The sequence below is a fragment of the Papilio machaon genome, chromosome 3, assembly GCF_912999745.1.
Source record: "Papilio machaon chromosome 3, ilPapMach1.1, whole genome shotgun sequence".
NCBI lineage: Eukaryota > Metazoa > Arthropoda > Insecta > Lepidoptera > Papilionidae > Papilio > Papilio machaon.
In genome coordinates this window covers 9,422,585-9,442,974 of record NC_059988.1, presented here as the reverse complement: position 1 = coordinate 9,442,974, position 20,390 = coordinate 9,422,585, and the positions used below count along the sequence as shown (strand labels likewise).

The window sequence follows — 20,390 nt, the reverse complement described above, 5'->3', positions numbered from 1 at the left end:
GTGGCAATTGTGATGAAATATTTATAAAGACATCGTCCATTTCAGTATCGTTAAAAAACAAGAAAACATGTTTCTCCAATGGAAACTGCAGTAATTGAACGTTTGAATTATACAGAATAAACAAAACCACTTCAGAGACTCATTTTTTAAATCTAATTTAGTTTAAAACTAAATGTTTTTTGCAGAAATCGAATATAAAATAAAATACACTTGATCGTAAATAAAACAGGGTACTGCCATTTAGTAAAATAATACCGGGTTTTTTATCCATACAATAGTAAAAAGTTTCAGGATATAAGTGTTTCTCGATAGAGACAAATTATTGTTAATATAAATCTCAAACTACCTTACCTTTTCCATTCTCTACTGCCTCGCTCTCATCCATTAATATTAACTTTCCTTAAGATTTTATTTTTTACTATCACACAATCCATTTCATTCAAAAATACAATTTCATCAAGTCGATGCATTACAAAACCTTTTTCTAAAATCACAGTCATCAGGTGACGAAGGAATATTATTTTAAATTTCACAGATTATATAAATATAAGAGTATACTAACTTATATAAGAATGGCTAAAACACACGTATATATATTCGATGTCGGCACCGACTAGTTTCGAGCCCTTCGGGGGCCCCTCAACAGAGTGAGTGGGACTCACTCTTAGGGCTCTTAGGGCCACTCACCCTGATGAAGGGCCCCCGAAGGGCTCGAAACTAGTCGGTGCCGACACCGGATATATATACGTCAGTGTTTTAGACGTTCCTATATAAGTTAATGTCTCACGAAAGTTTAAATAATTTAATAAGAGTATACATTTAATATTTATAAATATAGATGGTATACATTTTACTTATCATAATGAAATGTTGATTTACTTTGTAATAGTAATTAAAAATAATTTTAAGATATTAGCAAAAAAAATAATTTTTTAAACTTATTTTTAAAACGATCTAGTTTATAGGATATACAGTTGGAATAATTAGTCTTAAATCTACAATACAAGAATATATTATGAATAATATCTGAAATATAAAGTTGTAAGCGGCTACATTTAACATCGAATGCTATAAAATGTTACGAAAAATAACAGTTGCAGTCGATTTTTTATACATTTGGCACAAGAAACGCATTTAAACAATGCAAAAAAGAAATTTATCTTCCATTATGTTTTTTAATTGGACATGTCTTGCACATAAGACCAATTTCAGAGATGCGTACCTAAATTATGTTTCGAAAAATACGGAAAATCACGAGCATCTCTTTGTTAATTCCAAATTAAGTCAAGCATTGACGAATTAACCATCGTTATCTAATATTTTTTTATGCTTATTTTTTCTGGCTGTATAAATTTGAACCTTTGCCTGTTTGACTAAAAAGCTTTAAAAATATAAAAGTCACTTTGACATTGTCATTAAATAAAAAATTTAAACACGACGGCAACTGTTATTTGAATATTAGAATAAAATGTATGTATGAAGTTTGATTAATTTGAATGAGATACGAGTTATATATGAAATGTTTTAAATCGTGTGCCGACGTTCGCGGCGCGTGGAGCTGCTCCGGTACATTTCCAATTTAGCCCTGAGAAGCGCTGCACTCTGTAATAACACAAGAGAAAAAAGTATAAAAAAAACGTTTTTTTTTAATTATTATTTGTATGAAAATAAAACAGACAATTATTAAATTATATAGAAACGGATAAAACACTCACGAATATCTGTCCGGTGTCGGCACCGACTAGTTTCCCATCGGGGGCCCTTCATCAGAGTGAGTGGCCCTAAGAGCGCAGGCGCGCAGTGAACGAGGGGCCGCGTTCGCGAAATAATACCAGTTCCACTCACCCTGATGAAGGGCTCGAAACTAGTCGGTGCCGACACCGGATATATATACGTGAGTGTTTTAGCCGTTTATATAATTTAATGATAATGTCTCACGAAAGTTTGAATAATTTAAAACAGACAATATAAATAAAGGAAGAAGCAAAGAAAAACTTTTAACATTATAAGCTATAAAGTGTTATTTTCCCGCCAAATTTACACTTGGCTGTATGACGTATGTGATGGCCGATGAATAAGTCGTAATAACCTACATTACTGAACAAATTTTTCTTAGTAAAATGTATGTAGAAGTTGATTAACAAAACATATAATGTTGTATGTGATTACTGAGGGATGTATATTAAGTCGTTGTATGTGATATATTAGTATATGTCTGTGTAGTGTGGGAGTTAAGTACCAAGAGCGCTTGCCGGCGCTAGGAGTCGCCCACGTAGTCCATTGTCTTGATGTAGGCGACAGCGGCACAGAACTGCGTCCACCAGTACAGTGCTTCACCTGACAGCGCAGCGCCGCCCAGCGCGTTCACCAGCTCGATGGTCGAAAGCAGCGATGGTGGGTTCACCTGATAAATTTAAAAGTATTATAGAAGAAATTTTTCTAGTTCTAATTTCTATGGTCTTTTGTAATGTTACCTTGAGTATGACATAGACGAGAACTGGTGTGAGGTCGTCCGCTGAGGGGGCGCTACCGTCGGTCAGCGCCAGCACCGACATGATGGAGGATACGCAACGCATTATGCACGATATCTATTGACAAATGAACATTTTTAATTGGGCACAAGGGTGAATTTATTCAGAGTTGTAAGGAGGTGAGAAAGGTGTAAGGATGTGAGATAGGTGTAAGGAGATGAGAAAGGTGTAAAGAGGTGAGAAAGGTGTGAGGAGGTGATAAAGGTGATAAGGGTGTAAGTAGGTGAGAAAGGTATAAGGTGAGAGAGGTGTAAGGAGGTGAAAAAGGTGTAAGGAGGTGAGAAAGATGTAAGTAGGTGAGAAAGGTATAAGGAGGTGAGAAATACGTAACTAGGTGAGAAAGTTGTAAGGAGGTGAGAAAGGTGTAAGTAGGTGAGAAAGGTGTAAGAAGGTGAGAAAGGTGTAAGTAGGTGAGAAAGGTGTAAGAAAGTGAGTAAGGTGTAAGGTGGTGAAAAAGGTGTAAGGAGGTGAGAAATGTGTAAGCAGATGAGAAAATTGTAAGTAGGTGAGAAAGGTGTAAGGTTGTGACCTTGTCGCGAGGTGTGCGGTACACAGGTAGATGTCGCAGTTGTAGCTGTGCGTGTGGGTAGGGCGCTGCCCACAGATGGCGCGGCGCGACGCCCGCTCTCAGCGCGCTGGTGCACGCGGCCAGTCGGCGCATGTGCTCACTCAGCACTCTACACAACACACAAATAGTAACATTTCAATGTAAAAAAGTAACAAAAAAATACTTTATACACGAAAAAAATATTAAATGAGCAATTATTTAACCACTTATAGTTAGTGCACTAGTTACAGTTTCACAAATAGCTTATGGCAATCAAAAAATATATGAATAATGTCATGATGACAGCGTCATATTTAGACCAATGAGGGAGCGGCAGCTGCACAATTTAATGTTGCCATTTTCATAATTGTAATATTCCATAAGTATATCGGTCATCGGTTTTCGGAAGAAGTTAGGAAATTTTTCCTCACTGGCAACCCTTAAAACATGTCTTGCCTTAAAAGATTTCAGTGTCAAAAATCTACCATAAGTTCCTTAAGAAATGGGACTAAAGTAATTTGTTAAACAGGTATATTATATAAAATCTGTGACTGACTGGTCGCGTGCAATGTCACCATCTCCGTTGGGGAAGAGTACGTGGAGGTAGAGACGTGCAAACGCAGCGCGCTCCACAGTCACCTCCAGAGCCTCCACCAGCGCCCCACTAGCTCCTGCATACAATATATATATATATATATTTTTTATATAAAAAGGTGGCAAACAAGCAAATGGTCACCTGAGTTCGCCGAAATAGCGAGGCGTCTTTTGCCAATAGACATCCGCGAATACAGATGCGTTGCCAACCTTTAATCAACGGAGAAGGGGACGCACAGAAAGAGGATATTTCTCCTTCCTATGCGTCCTCTCTTCCGCCAAATCAACTTTCCCTTCCCATCCTTTCCTTATAGGAAAAGGATACTATTATAGTAACCAAAATGTCACCATACGTCATAAGTTGTACCAAATGAAAGCTTAAAATTTGTAAACAAACGTTTTTCCTTTCACTTGCTTTAAGAAGCTATTAATAACATTTCTGTATTAAATTTGAAGAAATATTTCATATTAATGTTTAAATTCGTGGTTGTCAATAAGTCATCAAATAATAAAATATAAAATATATAGATAAAAGAAAAAAATAAATCAAAAGAACAAACCTTCCCAGGAAGGATCCGCCTTCACCTCGGCCGTTATAACCCTGATGCTGGCAGTCAGTCTTTTAGCTTTCTCATCCATCAGCTCGCCGCCTGGTAATATTAAAAACTATATTATTAACATATACTCCTTACTTTTTTTTATCTCACAATTTTTACAATATAACTGATGTATATATATATATATATATATATATATATATATATATATGTGTCCAGTGTATGTTGAGCTGTGTGTAGTACGTACCGTTGAGGATGGCGTGGTTGTTGTGGGCGTGGTGATGTCGCGCAAGTCGGCGCAGTGCATTACCGCGCTCCAGCTGCTCCAGCACACGCGCCGCAGCAGCCGCACGAGCACACGCCTGGCATTCCTCGCGCACCAACTTTATCTGACTGAAAATATATCTAATATTAGAGTATATCGTGAGAAAAGATAGTATTTTGAGTTAACTTACATAATTTTAAGCAATCAAGGGTCTATTGGTAAGTCTAGAACAGGGATCCCCAAACTATTTTGGACAAGTGACCCCCTTTTCCAAAATGAATCGTTACCACAGACCCCCCATGGCCAAATTACCTACTTTTAAGATCAATAGAAGAAGACAGATTGAGAATTAACAATGCATTAAGTTCTAAATCGACCCCTTTGGAAATCCCTGGTCTAAAAGTATTATGCGCACTTACGCTCGTAGATCATGTTGTGCATGCGCAAGCGCAGCGCGGCATGAGGCGAGGTATGTGGCGTAGGGGCGACGTGCAGCCAGGTCAGCCCGCAGCGCCGCCGCCAGCCGAGCTGCGCGTGCGCTCGAACCCCCCGCACCCCCCGACAGCGCACGACCCACAGCCGCACTCTCAGCGCAACCCCCCGCACGCACAAAGTCCACCAGCGATGTTGCTGTACAGCGCTACAAAACAAACATACAAAAAGTTTACCTCTGTGGATATACAATGCAAAAAAAAATTAATTAATAACGACTTTACTCACGTGTGATCGTCCGGTGACGGCACCGACTAGTTTCGGACCCGTCGATAAGTACTCAAGCTGAAGATGGAACCGCAACGGGTCCGAAACTAGTCGGTGCCGTCACCGGACGATCACACGTGAGTAAAGCCGTTCTTAATTAATTAAACAAAAAAAAATACAGAAATATATCTGTCTCTTTCATTTTACTTGAAAAAAAAATGAAATGGCTAGTATTGTCGTTGTTTCTAGTTCACTATTAGACACTAAATCACTTGTTAAGTGCGTATATGAAACGAAATCAGAGCAGTAACTTTTTAAATGTATTGTTTGTTATACAATTAAGGAGTTGTATTGACTTACATTAGGCACATATTCAACGCAGTGCATGTCAGTGTTTGAGAGAACAGCGCGCAGACGTCGCTTCATGCTGTTGAACACTTCAGGATCGTTGAGGTCCACCACACCCTCGCATCTAAACAATCACCAACAAAATACCCTACCGTTATTAGTTATAAACTTAAGCTAAGAACTTCAAAATCATATTTATAAAACACTACCTGTCACCCGCGACTCTAGTCGCGAGGCATTAACAAAAAAACTTAATAAGTAACCTATGTATTCTTCCAAACTATGTTCTACATCTGTGTTAAATTTCATCAAGATCCATTGAGCCGTTCCAGATATACCTTCAAACAAACATCCATCCATCAAAACATTCACATTTAATATATTAGTAAGATTTAATAATTACGATTATTATAGAAATTGTACCTATCTAGATCTGGATCAGGCAGGTCAGACATGCGGCGCGCGGGGCGGCGCGTGCGCCCGTCGGAGCCCTTGCGCCTGTACTTGGCCAGGATATCCTCAGAGCTGTCTCCGCCGGCCTCCAGCTCGGCGCGACCGTCGTCACTGCGACATTCCTCTTCCGCCAGTTTTATATCTAAAGACCAAATATGAGATGAAATGAAAAAAATTATCAAATGGTACAGTGCTTAAATTGTTTTCAAACGGACCGTTGCTATGGTGATGATGACGTCCCTTGGGCCGGAAGAATTTGATTTTGTGCAGCAGATTGCCACCGGAACGTTTCACGTTGTTCTTCAGCTCATCCAGATTCCCCACCAGACCATCTTCGCCACTAGCACGACGCCTTAACACATACAAAAACTCAAGTTCACATAAATTAAAAAAAAAATTACAACTGGTATTATTCGCGACACGTAAGTTGAACTATGACCTTGTATGCACAGTAACACATTTTCGGGTCTCAATCGAAGTGCGGTAAGAGGTGCGCCGCGAGGGGCAGCGCGTAACCATAGCAACGTGGCGACGCTAGACCCCAATAAGTCGCACTCACCGCGCGGCCCTGATGTACAATCGCGTACGAAGTTTTCAACTCTTTGACATTTATAATTCTGTCGATTGCATGATTATTTAATTTAATTTAAAAAAAATTACTCGACCACAACCAACTTTAAGGAGACAGGGGAGAAGAATGATATTTGATGTGTATAATTATTTTTTAAAAGAAAATATTATAACTGATTCTCTGAATAAAACTGCATATTCTGCTTCTGTATTTAAAAAATATATTTAAATACGACGAATTCCCGGTTTTTCCTTTAAGATTTTTGAATTTTTCAGGCAACTGTGGAGCATGTGTCTAACATTTTTGTCCATAATTGTACCTGCGCAAACGACCGCAATTTTAGTTCAACTTACATGCCGCGAACTATATGAAGATTTACTTACCTCTGTGACTTCTCAGCGGTGGCATCGAAGCTGATACTCTTCGGTATAGCGCCAGTGGAGACATTCTTGACAGGTGGGGGGCTGACGCGGCGTTCTGTCACATTATCAGAGTTGACATCCTGACTGGAGCTGCGATCTGACACCGAAGTCTCCGCGCTGTTCACTGACAGAGTGCTCAGAGACATGTTGCTCGTCTCCCTCTTCCTCTCGATACGAGACGAACTTATATTAACAATACTCGTACGTATCTCAGACTTGGCGATTCTATTCGTCAAATTGTTAACCAAATTCGCGGACGTAGAAATAGTGGCGGAACTCATTCGTGTCATTAAATCGGTTATCGTTGATCTCGATTCCGATTCCGGTCGTTCGGTATCGATACCGGAATCGAATCGGCGATCGTACTGCGATACGGAGAGAGCGTTGAAGGAACTTTCGCTCGAGTTGAGAGATCTATCCATAAGATCGTTGTCGTCGAACGGTTTGGAGGTGGAAGGGTGGTCGTAGGGTTTGGAGGTGGAGGGGAGGTCGTACTTGGCAGGGAAGGGGCGGGAGGAGCTCGGTTGAGGGAAGCTATCATCCACCCATTGGCTCGTCGCGTCTGATTGGACTGTCGCATCATCGAGGGTCGATTCGGTTTGTGCGCTGTTGCTGTAAAAATATTTAAAATTAAATAAAATAAATTGTTTACATATTTGTAAATTAAGTTGTAATATAATGGCTTTTGCTGAATATCAGCGCTTATTTCTGATAAGTAATAAGCACAATGCTAAAAAGGCCTTGTCAATTCAACATTGCAAACCTAGTAGGAACTTTGATTTTATATACTTGTAAATATACCTGTTGTTTTTTTTTTTAAACATAGTTTTGTGTTTTTCCCTATTTTCAGCAGGTTTGTTTTTTTTCTGAATGGATTAAATGAGTTTATTAATATGTTACCCATTCTGAGCGAAATCAAACACATCGGTGGGTAGTTGCACGGGCGCAGACGTACTCGGACTCTCGGGAGCTGACGTCGCGTAACAAGTCATCACCTAGTTAAAAACGTACATAAAAAAATCTTCTGAAGTCTATTACTAGTAAATTTAATGCTAAATCAAACTATATAAAACATACTGGATATCCATTAACGAGTATGCTCTTCCTGTTCTCAACAAATGCGGCGTGCGCTTGCGCATTTGCATTGTGCGTGTTGGAGTGCGCAAGTTGCGCCAGGTCCAGCTCACCGCCGCGAGATAGCGCTGCAGTCGCACTCAAGTACCTACAAACATAAGTAATAAGTTAATATATCAAGTTAAATAAGTTAAAACACTTTTATTTATCAAGTGATTTTTATAATAGACTCGAATTGAACTATTGAATTCTTACCTATTATTAGGTAGATATCTAGACGTATGCCGCGGACTGCCAGTGTCTGGTCTTTTAGTGCCGTTCTGTAAAATAACACAAGATATCTTAATAATATACATACGTAAGTTTAGATGGATGGATGGATATTTCAAAGTATGTTCGGAACTAGTCAAAGTATCTTCGGCTATCGGTAGAACAAAGTCTGGAAGAAAACCTAGTCTACTTAAATTATTAAGTTTTTTTTTTAATAGACTAATTAATATATTAATAAGAGACAACTAACAATTTGATAGGACTAAAACGATAATAAGGGATAGGTGGTGGGGGTAGGAGGTAGTATACCTGAGGCAATGGCTGTCGCAACACCTCCTCCTGGTGCGAAGGACGGCGCGGCCATGACGTATCGGAGCGCGCCGCAACGGATACACAATCGTCCGTATCCACCTAGTAATCAAAAATACATCTTAGTATCATTACATATTACATCCGGCTCGAAGGACCAAGATGTAATTACTGAGATGAGACGTAATCTGAGTAATATATCAACGTACTTCTGTATTACGATCACTGTCTGAGGCAAGGACGTCCATACTCCAGGCGGACTCGCTGGCGGTCTCTGAAACATCGGGCGCATTCGTACCACTCGTACCACCACCTGACAGACGAAACAACATAACATTTATATATTTAACTAGCTGTCGCCCGCGACTCCGTCCGCGCGCAGTTAAAAAAAACTAAATAGGGGTATGAAAAATAGATATTGGCCGATTCACAGACCTACTGAATATGCTCATAAAATTTCATGAGAATCGGTCAAGTCGTTTCGGAGGAGTTTAACCACAAACACCGCGACACGAGAATTTTATATATTAGATTTAATTTTTACCCCACTATCAAATAGGGTAATATTCACACTAGTTTGTATGTATTTAAATTGTAATTTTAATGGTGTCGTGGGAGAAATCTTCTAACGATACCCTGCCTTTAGGGGAAAAGACAATGTGTGGGATTCGACCCATTAAAACCCCTTCGGTGGCCAAACTCAAGTGCAAAAGAAGAGGATTCCGGGATCTCCAAGGAACGCTCAGCACTTATCTCTCCAGGAGAGATCCCTGTGGCTCCTCACTATAACGATAACGTAGGACCACTCTATGTTACTGTCTTCCCGGGATCGTTTAAATTAGCAATCAGAGCCCCTACCAAGATCACCCATGACCCCAAGGGTTTGGTCATTGAAATGACGGGACAAAATAGACCTGAACCGATTTTAACGAGTGAGATGTGATTCCATTCTTCTTTTCTAAATGTCGTAAAGTTTACATCGATATAAAAAACGTATAGTAAACATGAGAGAATTAAATTCTAAGAGACAATTTAAAAAAAAAATCTTTGTTTTAAAATGCAGATCATAGATGACGTTACTTAATTTATTAGATACCTTGAGTTTTATTAAGATAAGATTATTGTTTTAAGAAGGTATGTGTTTTAAAGTTTACATGAAATCAGTTTCATCTTTTGCGTGAGTGTTCTCAGGTTTTAATTTCAAATCCATGGTAATGGCTATAAATCTGTGTTTGTCATCTTACTAATATTATAAATGGGAATGTTTAGATGGATGGATGGATGTTTAAAGGTATCTATGGAACGGCTGAACAGATCTTGAAGAAATTTATCACAGATGAAAATATAGTCTGGAAGAACACATAGGCTACTTAATAAAGTTTTCTTTTTAATTCCGCGCAGACGGAATCGTGGGCGACAACTAGTATTTACATAATAATTACTTATTAGATACTTGCCTTGGTTAGCAGCGACTTGTGTGTGGTCGCAGGAGTCACCGATTGTCTCCGAGTCGGAGGCCAGTACATCCGTACTCCAAGTATCCGACATTATACTGATCGTCTCATCACCTTCCAGCAATTTCTGTACAAATTACATCGACATATACATCCTCTCAATCACTAATTGTTCAATCAGAGAGATTAAGTGATCATTATAGGAGTACCTTAGTGCAGATGATGCGGTTACTAAGTAAACCGTAATTTGATTCGAAAATAGATAACAAGGACTAAAGTCCAGTCGCGGAGCACGAAGAATTTTGTACAATGACCTCTTTACCTACTGACAGTGGTCACAAACATTTTTGTATTTAGTGCGGTGAACTAGTTGAAGGAGAAATAAAATTAACCAACTTATGAAATATAGTTATTATTATTATATAAATTACTTATTTAGATTTTATATTACAAGTAAAGTCAAGGTCAAGCAAAAAAAGGACTTTTTGTCGTGACTCAACGCCAACTAAAACCACATAATGCAAACAAGAACAAACCTTATAGCCTCCAGTAAAAGGTTTACAACCCCTGAGGACGGCGGCCATTGTATCTGTGCGAGCGAGACTCATTGTATTTACGAAGGAGTGACAGAGACAGGTAATGACAGTTCAATGTACGAAATTCTTCGTCCTCCGCGATTGGACTTTACTTAATTTACATTAAGGAAGTTTTACCTTGATCTCGAATTTACAGAACTTATCCTCGATATCGTTGCGCGTCTGCTTCAGCATCTTTGCCTGGTTGCTGGCAGTCTGCGCGCTCACTGGAGCATTCGCGGATATCCTGACACAAAAGTATATTGTACATCGTCTGGGCGAAATTAATAAAAAAAAACTTGAGAGGTGTGTTGGGACACCCGGATGGAACGAAGTTCCTTTCGATTAATTAGTGAAGGAACCAATGTTTATTCTATGAATAAAAAACTTAAGTCTTCACAAGAAGTACATTTTATTTCTATGAATTTTCGTTATATATTGTCACGTCGTTGCCATGGTGAAGCAGCGCTCATTCGTCGTTAACATACTTACTATAGCAAAAAGTGTCGTGACAACTTTTCGTAAGAATTTTTTCCGTCTAGCCCCCTTTCTCAACGCGCGATAAGGAACTTCGTTCCAAAAAACATAATTAGTAGCCTATATGTTCTTCTAGACTATGTTCTATATCTGTGCCAAATTTGATCACAATCCATTGAGCTGTTCCGGAGATACCTTCAAACAAACATCCATCCATCCAAACATTCGCATTTATAATATTAGTCAAATTACAGCGAGATCCATGCAGTCATTCTGGAGATACCTTTCAAGAAACATCCATACATCCATCCAAACAAGTTCTTAAACAATTATTTTACATCCTACATTATGATAATATTCTAAGATAGCTGACCTTCTGGGGGGCGCATCCCCCGCAGCGTCGCCATCTGTGACCTGTGATGAGGGTGTCTCACGACCAGAGATGTTGGGACTACCGCGACCACTCACATTAGCAGACACCTTAACACAAAGAGATTGGTAAAGATTAAAAAAAACGAATAAAACCCTAGCAACTACAGATGAAAGATTGTCTTTTCTCTGTCTTAGTCTAAACAATAATATTACCATATCGGAGAGGTTGTCGTTCTGGTCTTCTGTCTCGAGTTCAAGGCTGGAGGTGACGCTGTGGTTTGAGGCCGCCTCCGACACCGCCTCCAGGTTGTCTGATGTATTGCCCAACGACACCTCATCGTGTGACACTGAGAACCTAACCAACAACGTTATATTATAAATACAAATTATTATTATCACATCAATATTAATACAGAGACAAAATGTCGGGCAATTTAAATCACAATAGTCATAAACATCCATAAATCAAAGGAAATGTGGAATAAATGGATAGGCGATTGCTTGGAAATTACATCTTTTGCTTCGTTCTAACTTAAACGCGCTTGTTGATGTTACGTGACAGTTATTTCTAAATCAAATAGTCACAAAAACTACATATTTTAGCCAGTCCATTTATAGAGGTTAATGTGGAATATAAACTATTAAAATAACGCATGTATTCGTTAAGTAAATCGTAATAAAGAGTGAGCCAGAGGTACGTACGTGTACGTTAGTATACGTGCACGTGTACGTACCTGGTTCGTTTCTGTGCGGGAGTCTGTCCGGGTGCAACGAGTTCGGAGGCCCCGTCCTCTTCACCCGCCTCTGAGCCAACGTAGTAGCATTCCAGTACTTTCGATTCCGGCATCATACCTAAAACGTAAAACCAGTAAAAATAACAATATCACACTGATTCAAATTATTTTAATTGAACGAACATATGAAAAAATTCCTTGAGACCCATCTCTGTTCTCGGACAAAAATTGCCTTAACCCACAAAAAATACAACCTGAAAATCCCGTTATCTCAAAATCCGGCTCAAAGGACCATAAAAAAAAAACAAAACTTATATTCATTACATTCTAATATTTTTTTCCATTATAATAGAGTAAAAAATTTTTCTTCTTCTTCTTCGTACTCTTCATTACTGAAGGTCGTGCTCATCTTGAAGTGCCTTCACTGATGTGTTGTCGAGCTGCTTCCACACCGCTCTGTCCGCGGCTTGTCTCATGGCGGTCGGAATGTTGAGTCCCAATATTGTCTGGACTTGGGCAGGCCAACGGATAGACGGAGTAAAAAATAATTATAAAAAAAACAATAAAAATCATAATCCCACATACCGACATAATCACACTCTTCTGTATTGGCCAGCTTTATCACCAGCACTTCAGGTACCTCCAGCTCCTCTCTATCACCATTGGCCGCTTTATCTTCCAGTGAGGAGCTGGAGCTGGCGCTGCGAGGTAAGCGCGGCTTGGACACCTTGGCCAGGATACTACGCTTGCTGCTGTGACCGTTCTCTGACACCGTGTCTTTCGGCTCTGATGATGATGATCTATTGATAAAAATAATAAAATATGTCAGATCCTTCGAGCCGGATTTTTTTTTTTAGTTTCATTTACAAACAATTTTTTATAACTTAGTATTTCTAGGAGTATATTCATATATACGTACTTGCACGCGAGTAGGGCTTGCAGGTCGGGCACTTTGCGCAACAGGTCGTGCAGTCGGGCGCGGTAGTTGGGCTCCATGGTCTGCATCAGTGCTGCAAGTCGCGCCGCGCCCTCCGCACTCTCACTCTCACTGCCCTCACTGCTGTTAAACACAACAGGTTTCGTAAAGTAGGTGGCCATCGCTAAAACATTTGTACGGAAACATGTTTTTTTTATATCAAAAGGTGGCGAACGAGCAAACGGTCACCTGAATTCGCCGAAATAGCGAGGCGAGCGTTGCCCATAGACATCCGCAAATACAGATGCGTTGCCTACCTTTAATCATCGGAGAAGGGGACGTACAGAAAGATGATATTTCGCCTTTCTATGCGTCCCCTCTTTCACCAAATCCACTTCCCCGTCCCATCCTTTCCTAGTTAGAAAAGGGTGGGAAGGGAAAGAGGACAAAAATTAGGCCTCCAGGACCACACTCATCAGACTGTACTTGGAATTACTTCCACTTGACGCCTGTCTTCTGTGTGGTCGTGGTATTGCAACGGTCGACCCAACAAATATTGTTGTTACGAAATCTACCACTAAAAATGTTTCCATCCTTCCCATTTTCTTCAGAAAAAACAAACACATTTTGGAACAGATGTTTCGTCAGTTAAAATCCAAAGCGAAAAGTATACATTTCAACTGTTTTCATTTAAAATATATTTTATGCCTAGTTTACATTATGCCAGTACAGTAAGACAGTAGCGCTGGTCCGGCTTGTACTGTTTTGGCTCACTGGTGCCAGTTAGTGTTTCCATTATGTCAACTGTTTTGTGTAAAACTTTAAATAATGTACCTAAAGCCAGCGGCTTCTGCAACTGGTCTTGAGTTGTTAGTTTCTTCTGATGTGATACTCGGTGTGTTATTATTTAACTTGGATGAGATTCGTTTTAGAAATGTTATCTGAAAGAAAAATTAAATCACTTATACTGTAAATACAAAAAAAAGGTCACATACGTGGGACACTCAGAAAGTTTTGCGAAACTAAAAAAAAATGTTCTATAGGTAAATATATTTTTATTACATCTTTTCAAAGTACTCTTCACCATTCTCTATACAAAGTTTCATGCGTCTGAACCAGTTTTCAAAACACTTTTTCCAGTCCGCCGCAGACACCTCGTTTACAGCCTGCTCGAGCGCTGAGAGCGCATCATCTGGCGACGAAAACTGAATCCCTTTGAGTTGATTTTTTATTTTTGGGAATAAGAAGAAGTCACACGGTGCTAGGTTAAGGTTGTAAGGAGGGTGACCTAGGAGTTTGACCAGTCTGCTGTCTAGGAAGTCCCTCGTTGTGATTGAGGTGTGGGCGGGCACATTATCGCGGTAGAGCAGTAGCCCGCTTTTGGTCGCTTGTTGCTCACAACAGAGAAAACTTCTGCCAAGCAATTGGTAGTAGTTCGGTATTCGGCGTAAATGGTTCTTTGATTTCGTAAAGGAATTGACACCAAGTAGCCAGTCAAATTGAAAAAGTTCGCGATCAAAATCTTCCCCCCGCCTCTAGCTTGCTTTACTTTGGTAGGCATTGATTCGTTTTGGAACACCCAAACCGTCGACTGGCGCTTTGTTTCTGGATCGAATTGATAAATACAGGATTCATCACCTTTAACGATGTCGTAAACACGCCGAGACTAGCCTGCTTCAAATTTGTCTATCATATCATGGCACCAATCCACCCTTGCCTGCTTTTGAACATCGGTGAGGTTGTGCGGCACCCTGCGTGAAACTATGCTCTGCACCCGTAGATGCACATGTAGAAACCCGTTAAGGCTTCCTGATCCAATCTGCAGTATATGCTGAATCTCTTGATATGTAATTCGTCTATTATCTTGGACCAAATTTTTCAGTGCTAGCACGTCTCCTTCCGTAACAGCCGTCAAAGGGCGACCACTTCTTTCTTCATCCCCCAAAGTTAGTCAACCTCGCTTAAATTCATTATATCAACGATACACGGTTGCCTTAGAAGGGCCTTCATCCAATAATACCATTTGAAGTCTATCGTACGATTCGTCCGGTTTCAGGCGACATTTAAAATCGTAAAAAATCATAGCGCGAAAATGTTGTCGACGCAAATCCATTTTTCAATGAGACAAGGTAATTTTAATAATCTCGCAGAAAATGTGTAGGGTAGTTTTGAATTTAGAACGTACCTATTTTTACTTATAACTAATCATATTTTTAAATAAATTATAACAGACCAGTCTCACATACATAAAAACTTTTTTTCGCAATACTTTCTGAGTGACCTGGTATTTGGTAATTAGCTGTCGCCCGCGAATCTGCCCGTGCGGGATAAAAAAAAACGTAATAAGTAGCTTAAGTGTTCTTCTAGTCTATGATCTACATCTATACTAAATTTTATAGAGATTCGTTTAGCCGTTCTGGAGATACCTTCAAACAAACATCCATCCATCCAAACATTCGCATTTATAATATTAGTAAGATTAAAAAAACTTCATGACTCTCAGAAGAATATATATCAGTCGTTTAACCTACAGGTGGTTACAAAATAAATTACATGAATACAAACCCTCATAGATACAGTCACTAGGGTAAAAAAAAAAAAAACTGACCAATAAATGGGCATCATGTGGCGTGAAGAGTGCTATAGTAGTTCGTGGTGGTACATCAGTGCGTAGAGCATCTGCCTGCGAGGTAGCTGGAGCAGGAGCACAAGACTCCGACATCACACTCTCTATCAGCGACGACACGCAACTTCTATCAAACTTGGAATATAAATCCCGAACTTTTGGATCCACCTGTATATTAAAATTTGACATTTTTATTTTTTACCACTGACATATTGATATTACAATTAAAAAATCTTTATTTAACACACTTCCAACTAGATGGGGTTATTCTCAGTGTTTGTGTAATTTTTTTTTTTTTTTTTTAGTTATTGCGACATATTTTTTTTATTACTATATCTACAGACTCTTGGTCCGTACTCTTTTGTACACATATTTTTTTTACTAAATTTATTATGAATTCCTTTTTTTTTATGTCATATAAGGTATTATGAGAGAGTTATATTCTTTTAACACCAGACAAAGCGCAAGATCGTGCTAATTAGAGAATGAAAACGAGGAAGGCCGACTCCAAGTAAATGGGACAAGGTCAAGGACTGAAGAAGAAGAATTAGGTATTATGAGAAATAGTACCGACCTCCTGGTAGCAGTTGAGGCAGAGCACCTGCAGGATCTGCGCGACCTGCATGAGGTTGAATCGCGCCACGTATGAGACGGGAACATCGACCACGCCGTGCGCCTCGGGGCTCACCACAGCCGGACAGATCAGCTGACTCAGCACCAGGTCCGTGCAGATAGCGTACAACTCACGCTCACTTGTCCTAAACAACAAAATTATGGCAATACCAGTTTTTTAAACAAGAATATAAACTAAAAAAGTCAACAATCCAACCGCTTTTTAACTTTATATTAGTTCTATATCAATTACGGGGAAATTAAATAAAAAAAGAAATCTAAATGTGTATCAATTAACCGTTGACCTGAAATATTACTAAACTGCACTTATATCCTAAAACAAGATAGCAAACAATAAAAAGAACGAAAAAGGAGCATATCTTACTAATATTACAAATGCGAATGTTTAGATGGATGGATGGATGGATGTTTGTTTGAAGTTATCTCCGGAACGGCTTAATGGATCTTGATGAAATTTGACACAGATGTAGAACATAGTCTTGAAGAACACATAGGCTACTTATTAGGTTTTCTTTAATTCCGCGCAGACGGAGTCGCGGTCGTAAAAGAACTAAGTACTTAATCACAGTAGAGAATTCCCTGAGTATATTTACCTGGAATGTTGTTTCAATAGATGTACAATCTGCTGCACAATCCACGCAATGGCTGCGGGGAAGTTGGGCCAGTGCTCCTTGAGCGAGGCGATGAACTTGCTGGTCAGGTTGTACAGAGACTGCACCGTCCACTTGCGGTACCGGGCCACCTTCGCCGAGTACTCATTACTATTCGCTTGACCGAACTTCTTGAGACGATCCGACGCAGAGAATCTATAATTTGAAAGATAGAAGATTTGAATATCAATTTTGAGTACCAATTATTTTACTTCGACTTAAATGAACTGAAGTATTTCAAAGGTACCCTAAGCTCAGGTTAATGAAGTGAGTCTACACATCGCTTCCTTACTTCAATAGAAAAATCAGAAAGTCAAAGTAGTTGACTGACACTTTCAAGTCGCAGATAGTACACAATTATTGAAGGATATCGAGATGTATTATATTACCTCTCCATGGCCTTGTCCGGGTCTATGTCGAGGAAGAACTCGTCCTCGTGCAGCACAGCCATGACGGGTGCGTGCAGTGCGGCCGCGAGGAAACGGCGCGCCGGCGCGTGCCCGTCTCGGAACGTCGAGCACAACGACGCCAGCGCGCATTTGCTCGTGCGTAACAATCTTACAAACGAATACATACATACAGAAATATTCACAATATTTCTGACATTTATTATCAAACTAATATTGAAAATTTACTATATTTGATTGTGCCGCATTAACAGTAAATCCCTTATTCTAGTATGCTTGGAATTCATTATTAATAAAGACATTAGAAGTTAAGAAATTACATTTCAGTATTCAAGATAATTTGATTTAATACCTCGATCATATCTAGCTACATTTCTTTGGTTAGTAAATTCTTCAATATTAATTTTTTTTCCTAAAAGTTAAAAATCAGAAAATAATTCGTAATGACGACATTGAAAATAAAATTACGATACTTCCTGCCAACATTGAATCAATCTCGTGTATGTACCGGCCGCATCCTGTGAGTAGGGAACAATTGATTGTGCCGTTTTATTAGGATGCGAAAGCAAACTATATAACGTATTACATTAATAGATTTAAATAAAAGTTATTTTTTAAATTATACATTTCTCAATTGTTTTGTTAATTGCCTCAAGTACGCATTTATATAGAAAAGAAAAATTAAAATGACTTAAGACTATTTACTAAATTGAATATTCAAAATTTCTTGGTATGCACAAAGTTATAATAAATATATTTGTACCACATTTAATGTAAACTAATATTATTAAAGGAAATAAGGATTATGCGGAGGACAAGCTAGGTTTCGAAACATATCACAAATTATATAATTATTGTAATGAGACCTTTAGATCATTAACTTCTTCATAGTAAATATAATACATACATAGAATTTAAATTTAACTACTCTTTATTCTTTGACACCCACATAAAAGTGGCCAGCTCTATCATCAGAATAAGAAAAAAAATCCAAAATATAAAATGATAGTTATTTAGAGTTGTTTACTATAAAGTGAGAATTGCTTTATTCTTCAATGTTCAATATCAACAATTCACCCAAATTTAGAAACCATAAACACATAGAAAAAGAAATGACGCACAGGAAGGAGAAATATCCTCTTTATGTGCGTCCCCTTCTCTGTTGATTAAAGGTAGGCAACGCATCTGCATTTGCGGATGTCTATGGGCAACGGTCGCCTCGCTATTTCAGCGAACTCAGGTGGCCGTTTGCTCGTTTGTCTCCTTATGATATAAAAAAAAATCAGTAACATAAAATACTTACTTCCTTGGATCGCTTGAAGTTGCCATTTGATGTTTGATCAAGGAACGTATAACGGCCAACAAACGTGTTCTGTCTGTAGTAGAGCGGCAGCTGCCATAAAGGCCTGCTATCAGGAATGATGGCAAAGACTGTGGCATGTGATCCTCTCCGAGCATTAAGCTCAACGCAACTAGATGGGGTGTATCTCGAAGCCATCCTAGAAGCTCACCCAGTGCAGTTGCTTCCTGCAATAAATAAAATTCTGATCTAAGCCATTTTAGGTAGGGAATTAGTTTAGATAATTCCACTTGCTGCTTGTATTTATGCGGATGGGCGTCGATTCAAAGATTTAGTTGTATCAACCATTGATCACAATTCAATGTTTCAGCCAGACAGTTTTTCATTTACCTATCCAAATTTACATAGGAATTGCTGGTCATATTTTTTTCGCTAGTTTCGGTTCTTAATTTATTGAATGTACTATGATTATCTAGTTAAAAAAAATCAAGTTGTAAAACAAAGAAAATCAACCATTTCATTTCGCTGACGCCAAAACCATCAACAACCCATTATTTTTTATATTATTGGATATTTTATATATAAGTTAGAACACACTGCCCTTTATGTAATATATAAAACTAAATGTTTTGTTTGTCTATAAGAACATTGAACTCTTATATATCGTTTGAAAAGTGTATAATGATACAAAACTGTCAATCCATTTTAATTTAAAAAAAAATATATAATAGAAATATGGATAATGAAACAAAGTGGGTGGATACCAATTACCCACATTACATCAGTGATAAGAATATAATAATAAACAGAAGGTAATTTTTCCGGTTAGGAAAATATTGATTTCCACCCACTAATAGCATTCCCTATAACTAACACATTATTTTTGCAACAAATGCAACAAACTATCTTTTACATTATTTAGCTTATTAACCGTCAAGTTAAATTACTTATGTCCTAACATACCTTATATCTCAAGACCTTGTAAGCATCTACAAAAACTGTGCCCTCAAGTAAGCTTGCTCTCTGACAGGCTGCTATGGATTCAGCTTCACATCGAGATGAAATAAGATTCGTTAAGTTCTGTCGTTGCATAGAACATATCCATGCAGCCTGTAGCAGTTCCTGCACAGTTTTCTCCACTTCCTCATTGAGATTATGAAGCAGCTGTCGCTCGGAATTGATGAAAATTTTCTCCCGACGTAGCTGATTCGCTAACTCCGCAATGTTCATACAGCCCTCAGATGTTGGCTGCATCATTCTTGCAATTGTTCCCATACACTTATAAACGACACATTTTCTTTTTATGAAATAAATAACAAAATATTCACGTCATTTCACAAAGTCTTTTTAGATCTCACTTGATTTTAAAAGTCAACAAAGGACAACAAAAACAATCGGAAAATACGACACATTAATATACCATGGATATATTTTTTATTGTAAGACATCGGGATATTTAAATAATTTTTAACATAATTTTTGTACACTTATTATCAAATAGCAAAAAGAAAGATGCAAATCGTTCGCAAAATGAGACGAAATCGACATCGACACGAGCATTAATGATTAGATGAATGAAAAGTTATTCCGTTCAGAAACTCAGAAA

At 38.6% G+C, this 20,390-nt stretch overlaps 1 protein-coding gene across 1 annotated transcript; it reads right to left on the bottom strand.

The window, feature by feature from the left end:
• Window positions 1-1,440: 1,440 nt before the first annotated feature.
• Window positions 1,441-20,220, bottom strand: LOC106711764 (receptor-mediated endocytosis protein 6 homolog). Its single transcript, XM_045686322.1, has 31 exons — window positions 19,748-20,220; window positions 18,788-19,011; window positions 17,467-17,634; window positions 17,021-17,233; window positions 16,369-16,552; window positions 15,777-15,962; window positions 14,003-14,109; window positions 13,172-13,312; window positions 12,838-13,052; window positions 12,253-12,370; window positions 11,732-11,873; window positions 11,520-11,626; window positions 10,808-10,916; window positions 10,098-10,221; window positions 8,850-8,953; window positions 8,641-8,742; window positions 8,317-8,381; window positions 8,065-8,209; window positions 7,888-7,982; window positions 6,949-7,599; window positions 6,210-6,346; window positions 5,965-6,136; window positions 5,554-5,665; window positions 4,914-5,134; window positions 4,477-4,622; window positions 4,233-4,322; window positions 3,635-3,749; window positions 3,061-3,208; window positions 2,475-2,588; window positions 2,240-2,404; window positions 1,441-1,602 (listed from the first exon to the last, which is right to left on the bottom strand). Exons 1-30 carry the CDS (start codon window positions 20,057-20,059, stop codon window positions 2,258-2,260), a joined length of 4,914 nt encoding a protein of 1,637 aa, XP_045542278.1. The 5' UTR covers window positions 20,060-20,220; the 3' UTR covers window positions 1,441-1,602; window positions 2,240-2,257.
• Between the last annotated feature and the right edge of the window lie 170 nt (window positions 20,221-20,390).